Source organism: Cervus canadensis, chromosome 25, assembly GCF_019320065.1.
Source record: "Cervus canadensis isolate Bull #8, Minnesota chromosome 25, ASM1932006v1, whole genome shotgun sequence".
Lineage (NCBI taxonomy): Eukaryota > Metazoa > Chordata > Mammalia > Artiodactyla > Cervidae > Cervus > Cervus canadensis.
The window spans coordinates 20172577-20194367 of NC_057410.1; the positions used below are offsets into that span (position 1 = coordinate 20172577).

The following is a 21791-nucleotide window of genomic DNA, read 5'->3' on the forward strand; positions in this document are numbered from 1 at the left end:
ATGGGGTCGCAAAGAGTTGGACATGACTGAGCAACTGAACTGAATTGAAGTGTAGAGAAAGAATTTGGTTGTAGGCTGCATTGTTCTCATGAACCTCCCCAAAGAATGTATTGTAGAAAAAAGTTCAGGCATTAGACATAATGGAAAAACTCTAGCTATAGTGCTGGAAAAGATGGTTGAGGAAATTTGTTTGCAGGACTAAGGTAAAAAAACTACATGGCTTCTGATTAGAGACCAGAATGTACATGTATTCCCAAACCATAACAACATAGAAATGATATATGATGTAAGAAAGTACAATATTCTGATGTTCTCATCTGTTTTAGATGAGGTGAAAAGGTATCATTTAAAGATGGTAAATAAAATAGGGATTTAAGATATTTTTTTTTTTTTTAAATGGAGAGATCACAACAGACAACACTGAAATACAAAGGATCATAAGAGACTACTACCAGCAGCTCTATGCCACTAAAATGGACAACTTGGATGAAATCGACAAATTCTTAGAAAAGTATAACTTTCCAAAACTGAACCAGGAAGAAATAGAAGATCTTAACAGACCCATCACAAGCAAGGAAATCGAAACTGTCATCAAAAATCTTCCAGCAAACAAAAGCCCAGGAACAGATGGCTTCACAGCTGAATTCTACCAAAAATTTAGAGAGGAGCTAACACCTATCTTACTCAAACTCTTCCAGAAAATTGCAGATGATGGTAAGCTTCCAAACTCATTCTATGAGGCCACCATCACCCTAATTCCAAAACCAGACAAAGATGCCACAAAAAAAGAAAACTACAGGCCAATATCACTGATGAACATAGATGCAAAAATCCTTAACAAAATTCTAGCAAACAGAATCCAACAACATATTAAAAAAATCATACACCATGACCAAGTGGGCTTTATCCCAGGAATGCAAGGATTCTTTAATATCCGCAAATCAATCAATGTAATACACCACATTAACAAATTGAAAGATAAAAACCATATGATTATCTCAATAGATGCAGAGAAAGCCTTTGACAAAATTCAACACTCATTTATGATTAAAACTCTCCAAAAAGCAGGAATAGAAGGAACATACCTCAACATAATAAAAGCTATATATGACAAACCCACAGCAAGCATCACCCTCAATGGTGAAAAATTGAAGGCATTTCCCCTGAAATCAGGAACAAGACAAGGGTGCCCACTCTCACCACTACTATTCAACATAGTGTTGGAAGTTTTGGCCACAGCAATCAGAGCAGAAAAAGAAGTAAAAGGAATCCAGATAGGAAAAGAAGAAGTGAAACTCTCACTGTTTGCAGATAACATGATCCTCTACATAGAAAACCCTAAAGACTCTACCAGAAAATTACTAGAGCTAATCAATGAATATAGTAAAGTTGCAGGATATAAAATTAACACACAGAAATCCCTTGCATTCCTATATACTAACAATGAAAAAACAGAAAGAGAAATTAAGGAAACAATACCATTCACCATTGCAACAAAAAGAATAAAATACTTAGGAGTATATCTACCTAAAGAAACAAAGGACCTATACATAGAAAACTATAAAACACTGATGAAAGAAATCAAAGAGGACACAAACAGATGGAGAAACATACCGTGTTCATGGATTGGAAGAATCAATATTGTCAAAATGGCTATTCTACCCAAAGCAGTCTATAGATTCAATGCAATCCCTATCAAGCTACCAACGGTATTTTTCACAGAACTAGACCAAAGAATTTCACAATTTGTATGGAAATACAAAAAACCTCGAATAGCCAAAATAATCTTGAGAAAGAAGAATGGAACTGGAGGAATCAACCTGCCTGACTTCAGACTCTACTACAAAGCCACAGTCATCAAGACAGTATGGTACTGGCACAAAGACAGAAATATAGATCAATGGAACAGAATAGAAAGCCCAGAGATAAATCCACGAACCTATGGACACCTTATCTTTGACAAAGGATTTAAGATATTTTGCAAATCAAAAAGTTAATAGGAAAAATAAAATAATAAGTACTATAAAGGGATGGAGGGGGAGACAGCAGAGGGAGAATAATCAGAAAAATAATTTTATCAACATTGTAGTCGGGAGTAAATAACATTGAAAGAAATAACAAAATACATCTATTAAAGGAAGTTTAATTAGAAAGATAATCAGAAAAAATAGAAACCTTTTTATATTTCAGTAGTGTGTGTGTTTTTGCTTAGTAACTCGGTCATGTCCAATGCTTTGCGACCCCAATGGCTGTAGCCCACCAAACTCCTCTTTCCTTGGAATTTTCCACATAGGAATACTGGCGTGAGTAACCATTTCCTACTCCAGGGGATTTTCTCAACCTAGGGATCAAACCTAAATCTCTTGCATCTCCTGCATTGGCAGGCATTTCTTTACCACTGTGCCGCCTGGGTAGCCCATATTTCAGTGAAACTGAAAAGTGAAATTGAAGTCACTCAGTTGTGTCCAACTGTTTGTGACCCCATGGACTGTAACCTACCAGGCTTCTCTGTCCATGGGATTTTCCAGCCAAGAGTACTGGAGTGGGTTGCCATTTCCTTCTTCACATATTTTAGTAGAACACTCATAAGATATAGGAGAGAAAAATAAAGGAAGAAATTATTTAAATAGCTTTGCATGTTCTGTTGTGTAATATTCAAGGTATATGGTTAAGTAGAGAAAAGTTTCAAATGAAAATGCCAAATTGTATGTGTATATTTGTTCATTAATACCTTTAATGTATATGCTTAATAGAATAGCACTATATCCCTTAAATAATACTTCACTGCATAATAGCTATATCAAGAGAGGCACCATGTAACTACAGTTATTGTTATTATGTTTTGATATTGTATCCCTAATAAATCAGTATTTTTAGGAATATCACATGCTAAACATAAAACTGTATGTAGTACCTACATACAGTTTGGAGAAGGAAATGGCAACCCACTCCAGTGTTTTGCCTGGAAAATCCCATGGACGGAGGAGTCTGGTGGGCTACAGTCCATAGTATTGCAAGAGTCAGACGTGACTTAATGACTAAACCACCACCACCACCTACTTTTGAGTACCTGCTTGTATAATTGGGCTAAGAAAATGAGACTGGAAAAGTTGGGGAATGTTAAAATGCAAATGAATCCTCAGTTATATTACACAAATCTTCCAGGAAACTGTCTTAGATTGTTGCAGCCTTTTGTTGCTGACCTCCATTGCCTTACTTTTTAACAGCAATTTTAAACTATAGCATATTTTTAACATTCTAGGATATTTTTGTCATTTTCTAACACTTCGATATATGATAGTCTTGTCTTTATGGAAATGATGATTTGATTGTCAATCTCTTTGACTCCAAATCCAGTTATTCAACACAGTCACAGGAAGCAGAATGATTGGGTAGAAGTTCCAGATATCAATCACAAAGCATCAGTTATTATTATAACACCTGTTAATATGTATTATGTGCCCTTAGATGAAGAACAGTGGCTCAGATGGTAAAGAATCTGCCTACAATGCAGGAGATCTGAGGTCGACCCCTGGGTCGGAGAGATCCCCTGGAGAAGGAAATGGCCACCCACTTCGGTCTTCTTGTCTGGAAAATCCTATGCACAGAGGAGCCTGGCAGGTTATAGTCCATGGACTGTGCAGCTAACAGAGAGATGATGAAGAAGAAACTGAGACACAGAGAGTTTGATTATTTTGCCCCGAATCGAAAGCTAGTTAGAGATAAAACATGGATGAGAAGTAGGGCAGGCTAACTGCTGAACAAAATATTAATAGTACATTAGTGTAACCCTGCTCAGTAATTTTTCTTTCTCTGTGGACAAAAGGTGGGAAATAATGACATAAAATTGAACAATTGTTAAGAAAAGTACATCTAAGAGTTTTTAATCCATTACGTTCACTAGCAAACGTAAGGTATTACTGACATTATTGTTATTTTCCTGCTGCACTGTTATGTCCACATCACATACAACACACAGGAGCTAAGTTTTCACTTAGATTCCTGTAGAGATTACTTTCTTTCATATTCAGTGGATCAGATGGTAAAGAACCTGTCTGCAATTCAGGAGACCTGGGTTCAATCCCTGGGTTGGGAAGATCCCGTGAAGAAGGGAATAGCTACCCACTCCGGTATTTTTGCCTGGAGAATTCCATGGACAGAGGAACCTGGTGGGTTATAGTCTATGGGGTTGTAAAGAGTTGGACACGATCGAGCAACTAACACTTAACACTGATTTTAAAACTCAATATTCATCTACCTCTCTATAAAAGTAGAAATACAATACAGAAATTCATGAAACCAGAAGTTTTTTCTTTGAAAAGATCAATAAATATAACAAACTTTTAGCCACACAGACTAAGATAAGATAGCAGATTCAAATTACTAAAATCTGAATGAAAGTGGAGACGTTACTATTGATTCTACAGAAATAAAAAGGATTATAAGAGGTTATTATGAACAACAATACACCAAAAAATGGAATAATCTAGATGAAATGGAGAAATTCCTAGAAATGCAAAACCTACCAAAACTGCATTATGAAGAAATAGATCTATAACTAGTAAGAAAACTGAATCAGTAATCTAAAATATCCTAACAAATAAAAGCCCACTGGACGTAATGGTTTCACTGGTGAAATCTACCAAACATTTAAAGAACTTAAAAAAAAAGCAACTCAATATTCATGTTTCTGGTCAGATTGCACAATGAAAATGAAACTTTTAAGTCGCTCAGTCATGTCTGACTCTTTGCGACCCTTGCACAGTAGCCTGCCAGGCTCCTCTGTCCATGGGATTCTAAAGGCAAGCATACTAGAGTGGGTTGTCATTTATCAAACCTTAAAATAAGCTTGTATTCTACTGAGTAAGACTACCTTCAAGGCATATTGCAATAAGGAACATAATGAAGTTCTAAGTTTTGTGCCAAGACCTAGTAAAGAGGAAAGGGTAAGGGAACAATTGTGAAACTCAAAGAGTTAAACAAATATCTCTCAGCTTAGAAAGTCCCACAATTTCAAATTCTAATAATCTTCCTTAGATAGAAGCATCAGCAAGTTTTGCATTGTATTTATGTTACACAGCAACCTTTTTTTGCATCGTCCTCAGCGCCCCCTTTCCTGCATCTTTTCCCACAAAGACTGTCCTTGACCAACACAAGAAATGAATTTGATTTCTCTAATACAGAAGGTAATTGGATTTTTCTTTATTGAATGCATCCCTTTAATGACTGTCTCTGCTCCTGCCAATTTAGCTGCAAGTGACCTGACATTGATCTGATGATATGACTTAAAATAAAGAGTTGGAGCTGGAGGTGAAAAAGACCAGCTGTCTGGCATCAGAAAAATGTTCTTTGCCTCATCTTGCCATTTTCCTGAAAAAAGCCTTTATCCTTGGATGTCATTTTTACAAAACATGCTGCTGTTATAATTGGTGTATATCAGCAGATTGCCTCCTTCTAGAAAATATAATAAGTATTTCCCAGAAAGTGCCCTGGAGAAAACATTGAAAATTGAATAAAATCCACCCAGTAATCATTCTGTACCTTGAAAATATTTATTACCATGCAGCCGCTTTCTGAAACAGGATAAATATTGCTGAACAGAATTAATTAAATCTGTTACAAAACTGGTGAAACATGAAATATTTATTTAAGTATTTATTTACTTAACCTTGAGGTTTTGTAAAAAATAAAATTTGACAAGAGAATTGTTATTCAAGATGGTTGTGAAGGAATAGTGGATGAAGTCATTATATTTGGAAGAATAGCAATTCTTTCCTCAAGGGGAGTTAAGATATAAAACTTTTTATGCCCAAGAATATATGGAATTTAAATGTCTCTGCTTTTGTCTTTACTCATTTTCTAGTAAGCATGTAACTCACTTGATTCATGGTTCCCTTTTATTCTATCATCTTCCCTTTGTTCATTCTGTTAAATATCATGAATCTTTTTTGATTGTAGATACAATCTATAGGCAGTAGTCTGAGTGAGAAAATAAAATCTTGTAACTGTAAAGTGTCATGAAGAAAATAAATAACAAAGTCATTAATAAATAAGTCTCCTTTAAAAGTAGATGAAACAAGTGTTTTTCCTTTTGAATTCACAATATTACTTGCATTCACAATTACCAAAGTCATTAACAATTTTTTTTTAATTTTTATTTATTTATTTATTTATTTTTGTCATACATTGATATGAATCAGCCATAGATTTACACGTATTCCCCATCCCGATCCCCCCTCCCACCTCCCTCTCCACCCGATTCCTCTGGGTCTTCCCAGTGCACCAGGTTCGAGCACTTGTCTCATGCATCCCACCTGGGCTGGTGATCTGTTTCACCATAGATAGTATACATGCTGTTCTTTTGAAATATCCCACCCTCACATTCTCCCACAGAGTTCAAAAGTCTGTTCTGTATTTCTGTGTCTCTTTTTCTGTTTTGCATATAGGGTTATCGTTACCATCTTTCTAAATTCCATATATATGTGTTAGTATGCTGTAATGTTCTTTATCTTTCTGGCTTACTTCACTCTGTATAAGGGGCTCCAGTTTCATCCATCTCATTAGGACTGATTCAAATGAATTCTTTTTAACGGCTGAGTAATATTCCATGGTGTATATGTACCACAGCTTCAACTGAAAGTTAAGACTACTTATGCTTGAATCTTCAGATTCAGTAATAAAACCACATCACACAAAGTTGGTATAAGCCCTGAGTTAGACAAAGGTATAATAAATTCAGTGTTACTCAGTGACAGTCCATGAACTTGCTTTGGCTCTCATCAACCAAGAGAAGCTTGGGAGTTCTATCCAAGAAGTGATATTGAAAATAGACTATAAAGAAGAAATGAGTGACTATTTCCTGGACACTGGGCTCCTCACTGTCTGTTCTGATTACATCTTAATCACTAGCATGCCGGTGAGTGTTTCTAGAGACCATTTCTTAGATATATAGTACGTCAAGATGGGCTTGCTTGATCACTGGTGTGCCTTCCACAGAAATTCCAGTAGTGTTGAAGGGGTCACTGACCCAGAAGACATCCTCTCTCCACCCAGTCAAAATCCTCCATCATAAATGATTAAATCTCACCCATTCCATTACAGTCAAATCACTGTTGGAAGTCACACTTAAATGTAATGTTAACACTTTAAAGAGCAAGAAAAAGTATATTTTAATGGATGGTGAAAATGCTTCCTTACTCAATTCAGTATATCTCATCCTATATATTTTCTTAATTTTGAATTTGTTTTGTGTGAATTTGAACTCTATCAATTAAATATATAATTAATGAAATGCTGTTCTCTTAAAAGGAAGGTATATTTTGTGGAAAAAGGAACATGTGTGTGTACATACACAAATACATTTTCTTTTATTAGAAAAAGTAGATTCCCCATCTCTATAAGCTATTTAAAAATACTTTTGTAGTAGGTTATTTGCTTATGATTATATTTAATACTGGCTAGAACTATTAATAGGAGATGTGGCCAGTGAGCAGTTTACTTTGTTAATGCATTTTTGTGCTTTTTAAAATTGAAGTATAGTTGATTTGCAGTATTATATTAGTTTCAGGTGTACAACATAGTTCAGTATTTTATAAATTATACTTGACTTAAAGTTACTATAAAATATTGACTATATTCCCTGTGTTGTACAATATATCCTTTTAGCTTATTTATTTTATATATGGGAGTTTGTACCTCTTAACCTCTTACCCCTATCTTGCTGTTAATGCATTTGTGAAAACAAGCATGCATTTGTATCAATTGATTTCCTTGTATCTTCTTTGAGCAAATATTTTGACCTTTATGTAAAAGATTCTTAGACATTAAAAGGGAAGCAAAGACAAATCTTCCCCTTCAAGAATTTTAAAATGTAGAGAAGAGAGGGGAATGGTACATAAATGAGTAAAATAGAAGGTGGAAAGGGATAACGTGATGTAAGAAGGAGGACTGAAGAACCACAGCTGGAAGGAACAGGGAAAACATCACAGTGGTGATGTGACTTTACCCACGATGTCAGGATCTGTGCGTGTGAGAAAAAGAGGCAGAACGTTTTTGAGAAAATGCTGGATAATTAGAATACATGTGCTATAAAAAGGGTTCAAGTCATGGGACTTCCCTGGTGGTCCATTTTTTAAGAATCCACTTCCCAAAGCAGGAGACATGGGTTTGGTCCTTGATCTGGTAACTAAGATCCCACATGCCTCGGGGCAACCAGCGCATGTGCCACAATTAGAGAAGAGCGTGCATGCCACAAGATCACACGTGCTGCTACTGAGACCTGAGGCAGCGAAATAGATAAATAAATATATTTTTTTAAAGGGTTTGTATCATTGAAAGGGAAAAGGGAGAAAAAAGACGCCACTATTTTGACTAGTAGTATAGGACAGTAGTACACATCTGGAAATATTTTAATATGACATTTAATTTAAATATTGTGTTTTTGTTTCTATGTAGAAGTTAACAGTATCTTAAGATGCTTCCTTATATAAGATCATCTGGATGGATGTTTTTTGATATGTTGAATGACCTTAAATATGCTCATTCATTATGTAAAGTCAAAGGAACTGTGAAAACTTTTAACTGAAGGAAATATACCCTTGTAATTTTTGTCTCTGCATGTGTTCTAATGTTAAAATACATATTTTGTTCTTAGCAAAATGTGGATTATATATATATATATAATTTATGTATATGTATATATATAATTTATGTATATGTTGTGTGTGTGTATATATATATATATATATATATTAAAGCTGAATGGAAGATTTATGAAAGTGCCTAAAAAGTTTCTTTCATTGTTGCAGGTCACGGATATGATGCTTCAGGACAAACCCTATCCTGATTGGGGAAAATCTGCAAGAGCTTTCTGGAAGAAAGGAAATGTTAGGATCATTTTATTCTGGTAAGAGACTGTTTTATTTATTGACTGTGTCTTGCCTCATTCACAAAGGACTTGAGTTGGATTTAGTTTTCTTTACATATATAGAATTCTATCTAGAGAGGCATTTCTGGTTGACACTATACTCCATCATTAAAATGATGAAAACCATTATTCTAACTAATCACTTTGTGCCTACACATTGTTACATATACCCATTTACAAGAGATACCTTTATTAATACAGTTAAGCAACTAAGATTTTATCAGGGGTAAGTAGGTTTTTGACTCAGTAAAAATAAGCTAGAATATTCAATGAAGTCTGATATAAAATTCAGTAAATGCTGAATTTCCAGCATATTTGACAGGATGTAATTTTGCTTTGAAGAAATCGTAGAGGGAGGGAAATTCTCTACAGCTCACATCTGGCTCATTGGCACTTTATGTAATTTCCTTTAGTTGTCCAGCCCAATTATTGCAATGAGAAAACAATCCGTGTCTTATGGAACTTTGGTTTTTTGCAGAGTCAGTGTTATTTATGTATATTTGAACAAGCTTAGACAGAAATGGTAGGAGTACAGAAACAGCAAGAAGGGCATTCCCCAGGCTGTGTGACACCGCCCAAGCGCGGGGATTCAGCCTGATGTGTGAGAAGTTACCTACTCTGACACGCGGAAGCCTTGTAATTGATGATAATTTGAACTTCATAAATTGCATAAAGTGCATGCTGTTTACCTGCATCTCAAAAAGAAAAAATAAAATCTCTTTATTCTTGGATTTAATTCAGAGGGTTTATTTATTTTTTTTCATGTACAGACTACAAAAATCATGGTCACTAAGTACTTGGAGGAAAGTATACACTCTAAGCGATCTTTATGCTTTAGCAATGTTACTAAATGCTGCTGTAGATATATAGTATTTTGAATTCAATTATTAGCAAGTAAACAAATATAGATTTTTTAATAATATAAAAATGAATATGATTTTGTAGATGTTTATTCACAACTTGTCTCTATGAGTCAAGTGTGGCCTATTTTTATGATGCATTTAACTTTATATCTTTTCCTATTTGTAAGCTCCCCATGTTGTTTGACCCAATAATATATAATATAATAATTATAGCATGTATTTACTGAAGGTATGTTTTGCTCCAGTCTCTGTGCTGAGTATTTATTCATTTCATCCTGACAATCCTATAAGTAAGTGTTATTACTATAAGTATAGGTCTCTGACTTTAAGGCTCCAGTTCTTAATCTTTACACTAGACTATCTCTAGAAAAATCAAGGATACATTGGTGTGCAAATTCCAAATGATTATCCTTAATCATTATTTAGGTAATGGTGCTAAATAAGAGTATGAAATTCTGGAAGATCATTCTACCCTATAGAATTCTGTACAGGGATTTTAAGAATCATGATTTAAAAGGAGATAAACTCAAATATTGAAAGTGTTTATGGGCTATGTCTCTTTTAAAATATCCATTTACTGTGGGGGATTTCCCTGGCAGTCCAGTGGTCAAGACTTCATGCTCCCATTGTGGGGCACATGGGTTCAATCCCTGGTCAAGGAACTAAGATCCCACATGCCCCTTGGAGTGGCCAAAAATAAATAGCTAAGATAGATATTTATTTTTTAAAAATCTATTTACTGTGTTTACAGATATTTTGTATTATTAAATGTATCTTCAAAGGCAGCCCATTGATTATTTGCAGGCTGTGGTTGCAGAGTCAGACACAACTAAGCAACTAACACACACTTTGTTTATTAGATAATATATTTGAGAGATGATTTTTCGTTGTTATGTTTCAGAGCATGGAGAGCATAAAACAACTGGAGGAAAATTTAAATAGCACTTTGAACATGTTTTTTCCTATTTTATCCGTTATATACAGTCAGATTATCTTGACAACAGTATTCATGGTTTTTAAAAAGGAAAATCTGACGTCAAAAGGTGAATAAGGAAATTATGTGGGAAGCAAAGAAATATCCTTTTGTTTCTACTTTTCAGATAAAAGGAATTTAGCAAGTATAAAGAACATTTGTTTTTTTAGCTCTAGGAGATAAAAATACAGAAATCATTGGCAAGGTTTTAAATGAAATAAAAGATAGTATTTACATACTCTGTGTCACCCATTCAAAAAGAAGTGGTTTTTTTTTTTTTTTTTTTTTTGGTTTTTCCCTAGTTAAGGAGAGATGAATTTATGTAAAGAAAAGAAGAAATCTGTAGTAAAGAAATTTTGCAAAGGAAAGCCGTTATAAGTTGCAATGTGATTATGTGCCAGAGTTTAAACATTACAACATGCAATTATATTGTGGTAAATTTATCTTTTACCTCTATGTAGCTGCTTTAACTCACATTTCTGAGTCTGTCAGAAAGTATCCATTTGCAACTATGTGGCTAAGTTCTTCCTTGATTCTTAGTGATAGATGTTTCTACATCTGAGGAAATGGTTCTTCTTTCTTTCAGTAAATGTGCAAAGGTATATTTCATGGGCCTTTAAGCCTTGCAGGAGACTCAACTGTGGTAGGTTTGAAAATACTAAATGCAAACGGACAGACTATAGAACTACCCTTCCAAAGCCCCATTCCCAGGCCTTTTGTTAACTACAAAGAATAAAAATTTAAAATCTAAATCTTAAATTAATGCCATAATGTGTATGTGATCAGTTGTGTCTGATCTTTGCAACCTCATGGACTATAGCCTTCCAGGCTCCTCTGTCCGTGGAATTCTCCAGGCAAGAATACTGGGGTGGATAACATTCCCTGATCCAGGGAATCTTCCTGATCCAGAAGTCGAACCCGGGTCTCCTGCATTGCAGGATAATTCTTTACGTCTCAGCCATCAGGGAAGCCCCAAGTTAATGCCACATACTGTTCTATTTTCCAGAGGGGTGCCCAAAGCCTATTTTCACTCACCTGTATCTGAAGTAAATGTGTATATAAACATGGACATAAAATAACAAGTAGTATAGTGTTTATGTTAGCTTCTATCTCCCTGCTTTATTTACACTCTGGAGACACAATTTATATGCTTTTGAGGGAAAACAGGTTGCAAAGATATTTCCCAAAGTCTTATATTAAAAAATAAGGGAAGACAGTCTTCTGTAATTAGTAGGAGAATCAGTGGAAGAAGAAACTAGGAGAGCTGGTGGGTCATTCGGGCTTCACAGATACTTCAGTTCCTTGCCCTGGAGACACATTAAGAGGATTGCACTTTTCTGAGCCCTCTGATCACATGACTTGTTTTGACCAATTAAAATGTGAGTGGAAGAGACATGCGTTACCTCTAAGTAGAAGCATTTAATTGCCAATGAGAAGCATTGCAAATGGCTCCTTTCCTGGTAGCCACTGTTGGAGTTTGTGTCTAGCTGGAGCCCTTGTCATTCAGGCTCCATCAATGACCAGAATAGAGCCAGCATGCGTAACACATGTAGTGTGAGTAAGGAATAGGTCTTTGCAAATGTTAAGCCACTGAGATTTGGGGATGTTTGATGGGGCAACAAAAACCAGCCTGTCCTGATGTATGCTAAAAAGTGGAGTGCTGTCACAGCAGAAAGTGAACATTTTTGTCTTAAGGGCTGGACAGAAAATGGCAAGGAAACCAATGATGGAGGCTAGAAAGCTGGCAGTGAGGATGTTATAGTGCCAAAGCATTTGGTAAAAACAGTGGCCTGTGGTTAGTTAGATGCTTAGACTTGGAAAGCATAGTGTGTGGCTGTGTGTGTCTGGGTACAACTGACCTCTTCCATTCTACTATGTTGCATAGAAGAGATTGCATTTCATTTTTTCTGTATTTAATGATTCAGTTCAGTTCAGTAGCTCAGTCATGTCTGACTCCTTGTTACCCCATGAATCGCAGCATGCCAGGCCTCCCTGTCTATCACCAACTCCTGGAGTCTACTCAAACCCATGTCCATCAAGTCGGTGATGCCATCCAGCCATCTCATCCTCTGTCATCCCCTTCTCCTCCTGCCCCCAGTCCCTCCCAGCATCAGGGTCTTTTCCAATGAGAGAGCAGAATATGGATTGCTATAGTCTGAATGTTTGCATCCCTCCAAAATTCCTATGTCCAACTCTTGATGCCCTGTGTGATGGTGGGACCTTTGCGAGGTGCTTAGGTGGTGATGGTGGTGCCTGTAGAAATGGGACTAGTGCATTTTTAAAAAAGACCATATAGCCCATTCTACCATGTGAGGATGCATTGAGAAGGCACCAGCTATAATTAGGAAGGAGGGCCTCACCAAACTCGACCGTGCTGACCTTCATCTTGCACTTCCAGCCTCCAGAATTGTGAGAAATAAATGTCTGGTGTATATGTGTCACCCAGTGTGTGATACTTTGCCATTACAGCCCAAATGGACTAAGATATGAGTCCATGAGTCTAAGTCCCATGAAACAGATTTAGGTCCAAGTATGAAAGAATGCCCTAATAACATGAGCCTCTGAGTGCTGAATGAGCCTGCCTGATGTACTGCTAAATTCCCCATCAGTGAAAGTATTCCTGCTAAGACTACATAATCCTGCTAAGACTACATAATCCTTCAGGGATGCTATACAGGATTTTCACAGTGAATGAGAAAAAAGGTAAATCACTTAAATTTTTCATCAAACTTCAAGATTCTCTGACTCTACATTTTTAACTAGAAAAGTACTGCATATTGATTTTTAATAGAGAGGATACTAATTATAATTTAATATGTTCTGTATAATTCCATCATCATTATAGCAAAATTTTTGCAGTAGACAATAATTCATGAAAAGTTCCAGGGGCAACTAGAGTATGCACAGTTTTTTGCCTCACTTCCCAAGTAATAAATTAGCCCATATCTTTTCTCTGGATGGATTTTGTCTTATTGCCTTCAGCCTTCCTTCCACCTCAACATGTCTCTTTATGCAGTTGTATATCTTTAATTAATATCTGCCTCTGTGAGGAAAAGTAGAACATTTTTAGCCCAGGTCATGTAACTGTACCTATTGAATCAGTCACCTTCACTTTATACACTACACTAAGTTAACAGGCTCCATTTAAATCTTCACAGTGGATGGATCCAAGGATATGCTTCACCTGATTTTCTTGCTAAATGTTGAGTTTCCTACTGCTGGATAAATAGATGATTGATGTTGCATTACTGTTTTGTCAGACTGATGTGTTATATCACTTGGTGATTTTCATGTAAAAAATAAATTTTATATTTATGCCTTAGGGATTTAACTCTCAATCATATATTTATGCCTGGGCATTAATACCCATGCCCTTTGAGACATAATTTTGCTGAATTAAGAAAAAGTCTTATTCTCATTAACTTGTTTAAGTAAATGCTTAAGCACTGGTTACAATATGGTTAGAAGTGGCTAGCAGCACAACTGGAGCAGGTTGCCTGACTTTCAGTCCTGGCTTTATTGCTCACCATTTTGTGTCAGTTGTTACTAGTTTGCTTTACCTGGTATTATGGTATGTTATGGAAACAATGACAGCTTTTATCTTCTTGGGCTCCAAAATTGCTGCGGATGCTGACTGCAGCCATGAAATGAAAAGACGCTTGCTCCTTGGAAGAAAAGTTATGACACACCTATGCATGCTCAGTTGCTCAGTCATGTCTGACTATAGTCCACAGGCTCCTCTGTCCATGGAATTTTCCAGGCAAGAATACTGGAGTGGGTTGCCATTTATTTCTCCAAAGAAAAACCTAGACAGCATATTAAAAAGCAGAGACATCATGTCTGACAAAGGTCCCTATAGTCAAAGCTATGGTTTTTCCAATAGTCATGTATAGATGTGAGGGTTGGACCATAAAGAAGGCTGAGTGCCAAAGAACTGATGCTTTCAAGCTGTGAGCTGGAGAAGACTCTTGAGAGTCCCTTGGAAAGCAATGAGATGAAACCATCCTATCCTGAAAAAAATCAACCCTGAATATTCACTGGAAGGACTGATGCTAAAACTGAAGCTACAATACTTTGGTCACCTAATGCAAACTGGTGACTCATTGGAAAAGACCTTGATGCTGGGAAGGATTGAGGGCAGGAGGAGAAGGGGGCAACAGAGGATAAGATAGCTAGGTGGCATCACTGACTCAACGGACATGAGTTTGAGCAAACTCAGGGAGATAGTGAAGGACAGGGAGGCCTGCTGAGCTGCAGTCCATGGGCTTGCAAAGAGTTGGACACAAATGAGCGACTGAACAACAGCAGATGTTACAACTGGTGTTATGAGCACCAGGTGCTCTCTGTGATGCTGAGAATACAACTTTGAAAGAGAAAATAAGAACTCTGACAGCATATTGTTCTGTCCTGTGAGAAATATGGTGGTAGGAGGAAATACCTACCAAGGTGTAAGTGCTGTGATGTAGTTTGAGGTGAGCTATAGGGATGGTTTATCTAGGGGTGAGATGTCATCCAGGATAAGGAGTAGCCAGAAACATGATGATTCGTTAGGTATGTGGATTGAGGTGAGGCAGAGGGAATTCAGGGTGTTGTTGAGTGGTTAGGCTTGAGCCACTGAAAAGGTACTTATGGTACTCACTGAGACGGGAGATCCTGGTGGAGGACGAAGTCTTAAGTAGAGGTGTAGTGAATCTAGACTTGAGCATGTTGAACTTGATGTACCAAATGAGATACCTAGTATGCAGTTCTCTATATGGATATGAAGTTAAGGAGTGATGTCTGAGACAAAAATACAACTAATGTTTATATTTTGATTTACATTTTTATACTTTTGTAGATGTCATTATCTACATATATACAGTGTTTGAGTGGATGTAGAATAAAAAGAGGGCTTCCCGGGTGATGCTAGAGGTAAAGAAGTGGCTGCTAAATTAGGACTCGTAAGAGAGTGGGTTCGATTCCTGGGTCAGGAAGATAACCTGGAGGAGGGCATAGCAGCCCACTCCAGTATTCTTACCTGGAGAATCCCATGGTTAGAGGAGCCTGGCAGGCTATGGTCCATAGGGTTGCAAAGAGTAGGGCATAACTGAAGTGACTTTGTGCTGTGCATGCGTGCGTGCGCACACACACACACACAGAGTGAAAAGATCTGCTAGAATAAACCTGCAGAGCTCTTTTATTTAGGAACAGGCAGAAGAGACATCTGCAGAGAAGACAGAGAAAGAGGGGACAAAAAGAATGAAAATTCCAAAAAGGTGTGTCATGGATGCCAAGAAAAGAGAGACTGTCAAGAGACAGTAATGTCAACAGTGAAATGTTGGTGATATATCAAATAATATCAAAATGCAAAGTGTCAGTGGGACTTCACTCTAAAATTACCATCAGTGATGAGCTTGACAAGAATGGTTTTCTGGAATGTTGCTGATAGATTCCAGACTTGTACCTCTCTTGTAGCAAGGGTCAACCCATGTTTACAAGAGGAGGAAAGAGGAACAGTGAGGAGATTCAGAGGATAAGAGAGAAAACTAGAGGAACGTTTATATTTAAAAGTTAATATTTCCAAGGAAAATTTAAATGTAGTTTACTGGTTTGGTTATTAATGTATTTGTTTCATCCAGAGCATATTCATTTTTCCCCCAAGAGATAGAGCTCATTTCAAATTATTTGCTGCCCAGGTATTGAATGGAAAGCTCTTAAATTCTGTGGTGAGAATTTACTGTTTGTTATTCTCATGTTTTAGTAGGAAGATAGAGAATAAATAGTTAATCGAGTTTTAAATTAAAAAATCTTTAGAAGTTTAAAGAAATGTATTAAAATCAAATGGTGACTCAGTTCTCTCCATATTTCTGCTCAGATCACATTACCTGAGAGCATAACAGCATCTTACCGTGTCCCTAGGACTGTGTTCCTGGTACACAGTAAGCATTGAATATACCCTTGTCGTGTTGACTATTTTGGTGAGGACTGTCAAATCTACGATACTCTGTGACATTACTGAAAATTTCTTCAGACAGAAGACTTCATTGAAAATGATGAGGATAATTAAAAGCATTTTGACTTTTTGATTAACTGATGTGTTTATAAGAAGACTGATAGTGCGTAGGAGTTTTTTTTCTGAAAAATGTTTAGAAATGTTTTGAATTTTCAGTTTTTAAAAAATCATCTTGGTTACAAATTATGTGCTTTATCTACACTAAAAAGTCAATTAAAATAGCATGGGATATGTTTCTATAGTGACTTAACATTAGCCACACACTGACCCTGAAATTTTTAACTTTAGGATCTTTCCCTCATCTCTTAAAGGTGAGTTAAGTTTAAGGAAAAGGAATTCAATAAACTGGTGTTATCTTACTTACTAGTACTTCCCTCTTATGGGGCTTCCCAGGTGGCCCTAGGGGTAAAGAACCTGCCTGCCAATGCAGGACAAGTAAGAGATGTGGGTTCTATCACTGAGTTGGGAAGATCCCCTGGAGGAGGGCATGGAAACCCACTCTAGTATTCTTGCCTGGAGAATCGCATGGATGGAGGAGCCTGGCAGGCTACAGTCCATAGGGTCACAAAGAGTCAGACATGACTGAGCAACTTAGCACACATGAACCTCCCTGTTATAGGTCTTTATTTTAATTGCTAAGCCTGGAATAGCAACCCTGAGTGAGCCCAGGAACAATCCTTTGACTTATAAATCTTTGAAAGAAAATGCCCTTTAATAATGGGTTGGAAATACTGCGTAGTTTTTCTGTGTAACAGTTATTGGTAGAACAGAATTATTCCTCTGCAGTTTTAAATTTACTGGTCAAATGGAGTACTCCCTGGACTGGGAGGCCTAAGTCATACTTATTACATTTCTAAAGTATAGGTCATGTTTTCTAAGGTCCCTGAGTTCACATATAATAGTATAAATGCACAAAATTAAAATAGAAACAATAGATTCTAGAAGAAAAAAAGGAGCATTTAGCCAAGTGTAGTGACTCGATTCATCTCAGCAGTGTAGGAACCCTTGCCCGTCTTTTCCTTCCTTCTCATGAATGTGCCCCATCCCACTTTCTCTAATAGAATAAAAATGCAAGTCTTTCTTATTAACAAAGCTCCAAGTATTTCTATGACTCTACCTATTAGAAAGCCCAAATATTATCTTCACTCTTGCTATTTCCCTAATAACTGTTAGTGGAATATTTTGAGGTGTTTATCTTCATCCTGTGTATATATTTATATACAAAGTGCCACAGTACAAATGTCTTAAGCTGTCTTTGCTAGCATAATAGTCCTCCCTTAAAAAAAAAGTGTTTGTTTTTGTGGGCTTTGGTCAAAACCTGCCTGTTAGAATTAAAGTTTCCTATTCAGGAGATAATTAGCATGTCAGAAGAGCTGTCAATCTTTATTTAAATCACTTGCATCATAACTGTCCATCAGCTTTTTGCAGGCTGAACACCACCAAAGTCCCAATGTCACCAAGAACAGCTGGTTATTAGCGTCCATGATTCATTTTGGTTCACCTTCAGTGCTGAGATGGGCGAGCCACTGTTGGAAACTCACAATTGATTGGTTTGCAAACCAGGATTGCTGCTAAATAATACTTCAACTTTCTCCGCAAGGCAGATCTTTTACTGTTACCAACTGGAAACGAATCATTGTTTATTTCATGAGCCACTGATCAGAACTAAGGCAGTTAAAGAATACAGGGCAAGGTTTATCCAAGACAAGCTGAGGCCTGTGACAGTCCCCACCCATGTTCGGTTTCTTTCTTTCTGAATTCCCCCCAGAGGTTCTGGCTCCTCAATGCCAGCTCTTGTTTTCAGAATATCCTATTCCTACATTTTCCCCTGCTGGGCAGATCTCCCTGTACCTTCTCTCTTTAGAAGAAGGGATGGATGCATTAACCATGTTAAAGACTGAACTGCCTTGATGTTTGCTGTTGCACCTGGGAAGCTTTCTGATGAACTAGTGATAGCATATATAGGCAAGTGTTGGATCAGATGAGACTAAGTTTGTTCTCACGTGTGTATTTTTAGCCTAAAGTGAAATTGAAAGTTGCTCAGTCATGTCTGACTCTTTGCGATCCCGTGGATTTCTCCAGGTCATGGAATTCTCCAGGCCAGAATACTGGAGTGGGTAGCCTTTCCCTTCTCCAGGGAATCTTCCCAACCCAGGGATCAAACCCAGGTCTTCTGCATTGCTAGCAGAATCTTTACCAGCTGAACCACAAGGGAAGCCAAGAATACTGGAGTGGTGGAGTGGGTAACCTATCCCTTCTCCAGCGGATATTCCCGACCCAGGAGTAGAACCAGGGTCTCCTGCATTGCAGGCGGATTCATTACCAACTGAACTATCAGGGAAGTCCTTTATTTACCCTAAAGGTTAAATAAAATCTGATTACAATGGCTGGGCATATGAGTGACCCACATTTCAGAAACCAAACAAGAACCAGTGTCTCCATGTGTAAGCTGGACAAAGCTTTGCTATGGGGTGATCAGCAAAACATGCAAGCTTGTTTCATTCATTTATTCATTAGACGGTAAAGAGTCTGCCTGCAATGCCCAAACCTGGGTTGGGAAGATACCCTGGAGAAAGGAATAGCAACCTACTCCAATATTTTTGCCTGGAGAATTCCATGGACAAAGGAGCCTGGTGGGCTACAGTCCATGGAGTCACAAAGAGTCGGGCACAACTGAGTGAATAACACACTATTGACTGTATTAGGCGTTCTACTGGGAAACATACATAGTTCTTGTCTCACATGATTTGCAGTCTTTCTTACCAAGTAGATTATTGATTGGGTAGAAATAAATAAGCAAATAAAAATGATAAATAATGATAAGTTCTAAGAAGAAAACAAATACCAGGTATTGTAACCTTTTCCAACTCTCTCCCTCTTCAGCTCACATTTCTTGAAAGGATTGTCCACGTTTACTCTATACCTTGGGCTTCCCTGGTGGCTCAGTGGTAAAGAATCTGCCTGCAATGCAGGAGATTTGGTTCCCACCCCTGGGTCAGGAAGAACCCCTGGAGGAGGAAACGGCAGCCCACTCCAGTATTCTTGCCTGGGAAATCCCATGGATAGAGGAGTCTGGTGGACTATAGCCCATAGGGTCAAAAAGAGTCAGACATGACTGAAGTGACTCAGCACGCATACATTCTCTACCTTGCCATTTGCCAATTACACTGTCATCTCTGCGCTTCTTCTACTCCATGGTGCTTTCTTGTCATCAGTTCTCCTGAATTTCAGCTTTTGTCAGATTTCTACTGCACAAACCAGCACCGTTTTGGAGGTTAACCAAGCACTTGTGACTTTGGCAGGACATCCTTTATTTTAAGGTGATCAATTATGGAAGGACATAGTTGAGAAGTAATATCTTGACTTTTTAAACATTCTTTGATTCAGATAAGGAAGGGGAACTTTTGCATATGGGTACTAGACATTATGTTATTTTCTTAAATATAAAATGTCATTTTAAAAAACTTTATACCAGGATTGTTGTTGTTGTTCAGCTGCTAAGTTGTGTCCATCTCTTTGTGATTCCAAGTACTGCAACATGCCAGGCTTCCCTGTCCTTCATTATCTTTCAGAGTGTGATCAAACTCATGTCCATTGAGTCAGTGATGTCATCCAACCATTCCATCTTCTGTTGCCCCCTCTCCTCCCACCCTCAATCTTTCCCAGAATCAGGATCTTTTCCAATGAGTGGGCTCTTCACCTGAGGTGGCCAAAGTGATCTTCAGCATCCAGTGAATATTCAGGGTTGACTCCCTTTAGGATTAACTAGTTTGATCTCCTTGCTGTCCAGGGGACTCTCAAGAGTCTTATCCAACACCACAGTCTGAAAGCATCAAAGCATCTTTGGGCCTCAGCCTTCTTTATAGTCCAGCTCTTACCTCTGTACATGACTGTTGGAAAAACCGTATCTTTGACTATGCTTTTCATTGTTACTTAGAATAAGAATGAAACTCTAGAAAAGCACTTTCTCTTCATTTTTAAAATTAGTACATATGTGTTGCATGGTCCCTCACTTTGTACAGGGTCTTGTATTTTAGTATTTACAAACTTCTGAGTTTTAGAAATGGATTGAGGAGCTTTCATTTTCAGAGGATGTGTGTGGTTGGGGAGGAAAGATTTGGGATGCCTGAATGACACATCAAAATTTGGAACAAAATATACTTCAAGAGGTAAATAAGAATGTTAAGAGAGCTTAGAGGTAGGAGACAGATGTTACATGGGCATGTATTATAAACTGAATGCCTGTGTCTCTCCATAACTCATACGTTGAAACCTAATCGCCAGTGTGATGGCATTTGGAGGGAGATCTTTGAGAGGGGTTTAGGTCATGAGAGTGGAGGCCTCATGAATGGGGTTAGTGCTCTTAATAAAGAGGCCCCAGATTGCTCCCTCACCTCTTCCACTAAGTAAGGACAATGCAAGAAGCTGACTGGCATTGAGCCAGGAAGCAAGCTCTTCCCAGACTCTGAATCTGTGGGCGTCTTGATCTTGGACTCTCCAGACTCCAGAGCTGTGAGAAATACATTTCTGCTGTTTATAAGCCAGTCTATGGTATTTTGTGATAGCAAACCCACTAAGACAGCATGTCCAACATAAACAATACTTTAAATATTTTGCTGATTTGAATTACAAATCTTATGTTTTTATTTTGAAATATTTATAGCCTACAAAATTGTGAGAATAGTAAAAAGAATTCCTGCATACCTTTCATCCATGTTCCTCAGCTGACAAATTTTAAAATCATTTGCTCTATCATTCTTTCTCACTTGCTATATAATTAGGTAAGGATAATGTATTGATATTAACTTCCTGATTTGGACAATTAGACAATAGTCATGTTAGAGAATGTCCTTCTTTCAGGAAAGGACAAGTACTCTATGTATTTCCTAAAACTATTTTCTTTTAAGAAAGAGTAATATTTTATTTCCTAAAACAAGGATATTTTCTCACATAGTTCAGGTGTCAAAATCAGAAAATTAACATTGATACAATATTTTATTTATAGGCCTTATTCCATATTCACCAATAGTCTCAATA

The 21791-nt window shown here is 37.3% G+C and overlaps 1 protein-coding gene across 4 annotated transcripts in view; it reads left to right on the plus strand.

Moving 5' to 3' along the window:
* The window catches only part of TMEM117 (transmembrane protein 117), a 569178-nt gene that overhangs the window by 368126 nt on the left and 179261 nt on the right, over nt 1–21791 (plus strand). For all 4 annotated transcript variants that reach the window (XM_043446530.1, XM_043446529.1, XM_043446531.1 and 1 more), the window contains one exon: nt 8808–8905. In XM_043446530.1, the coding sequence (XP_043302465.1) occupies nt 8808–8905 (98 nt within the window). The remainder of the gene's footprint in view (nt 1–8807; nt 8906–21791) is intronic.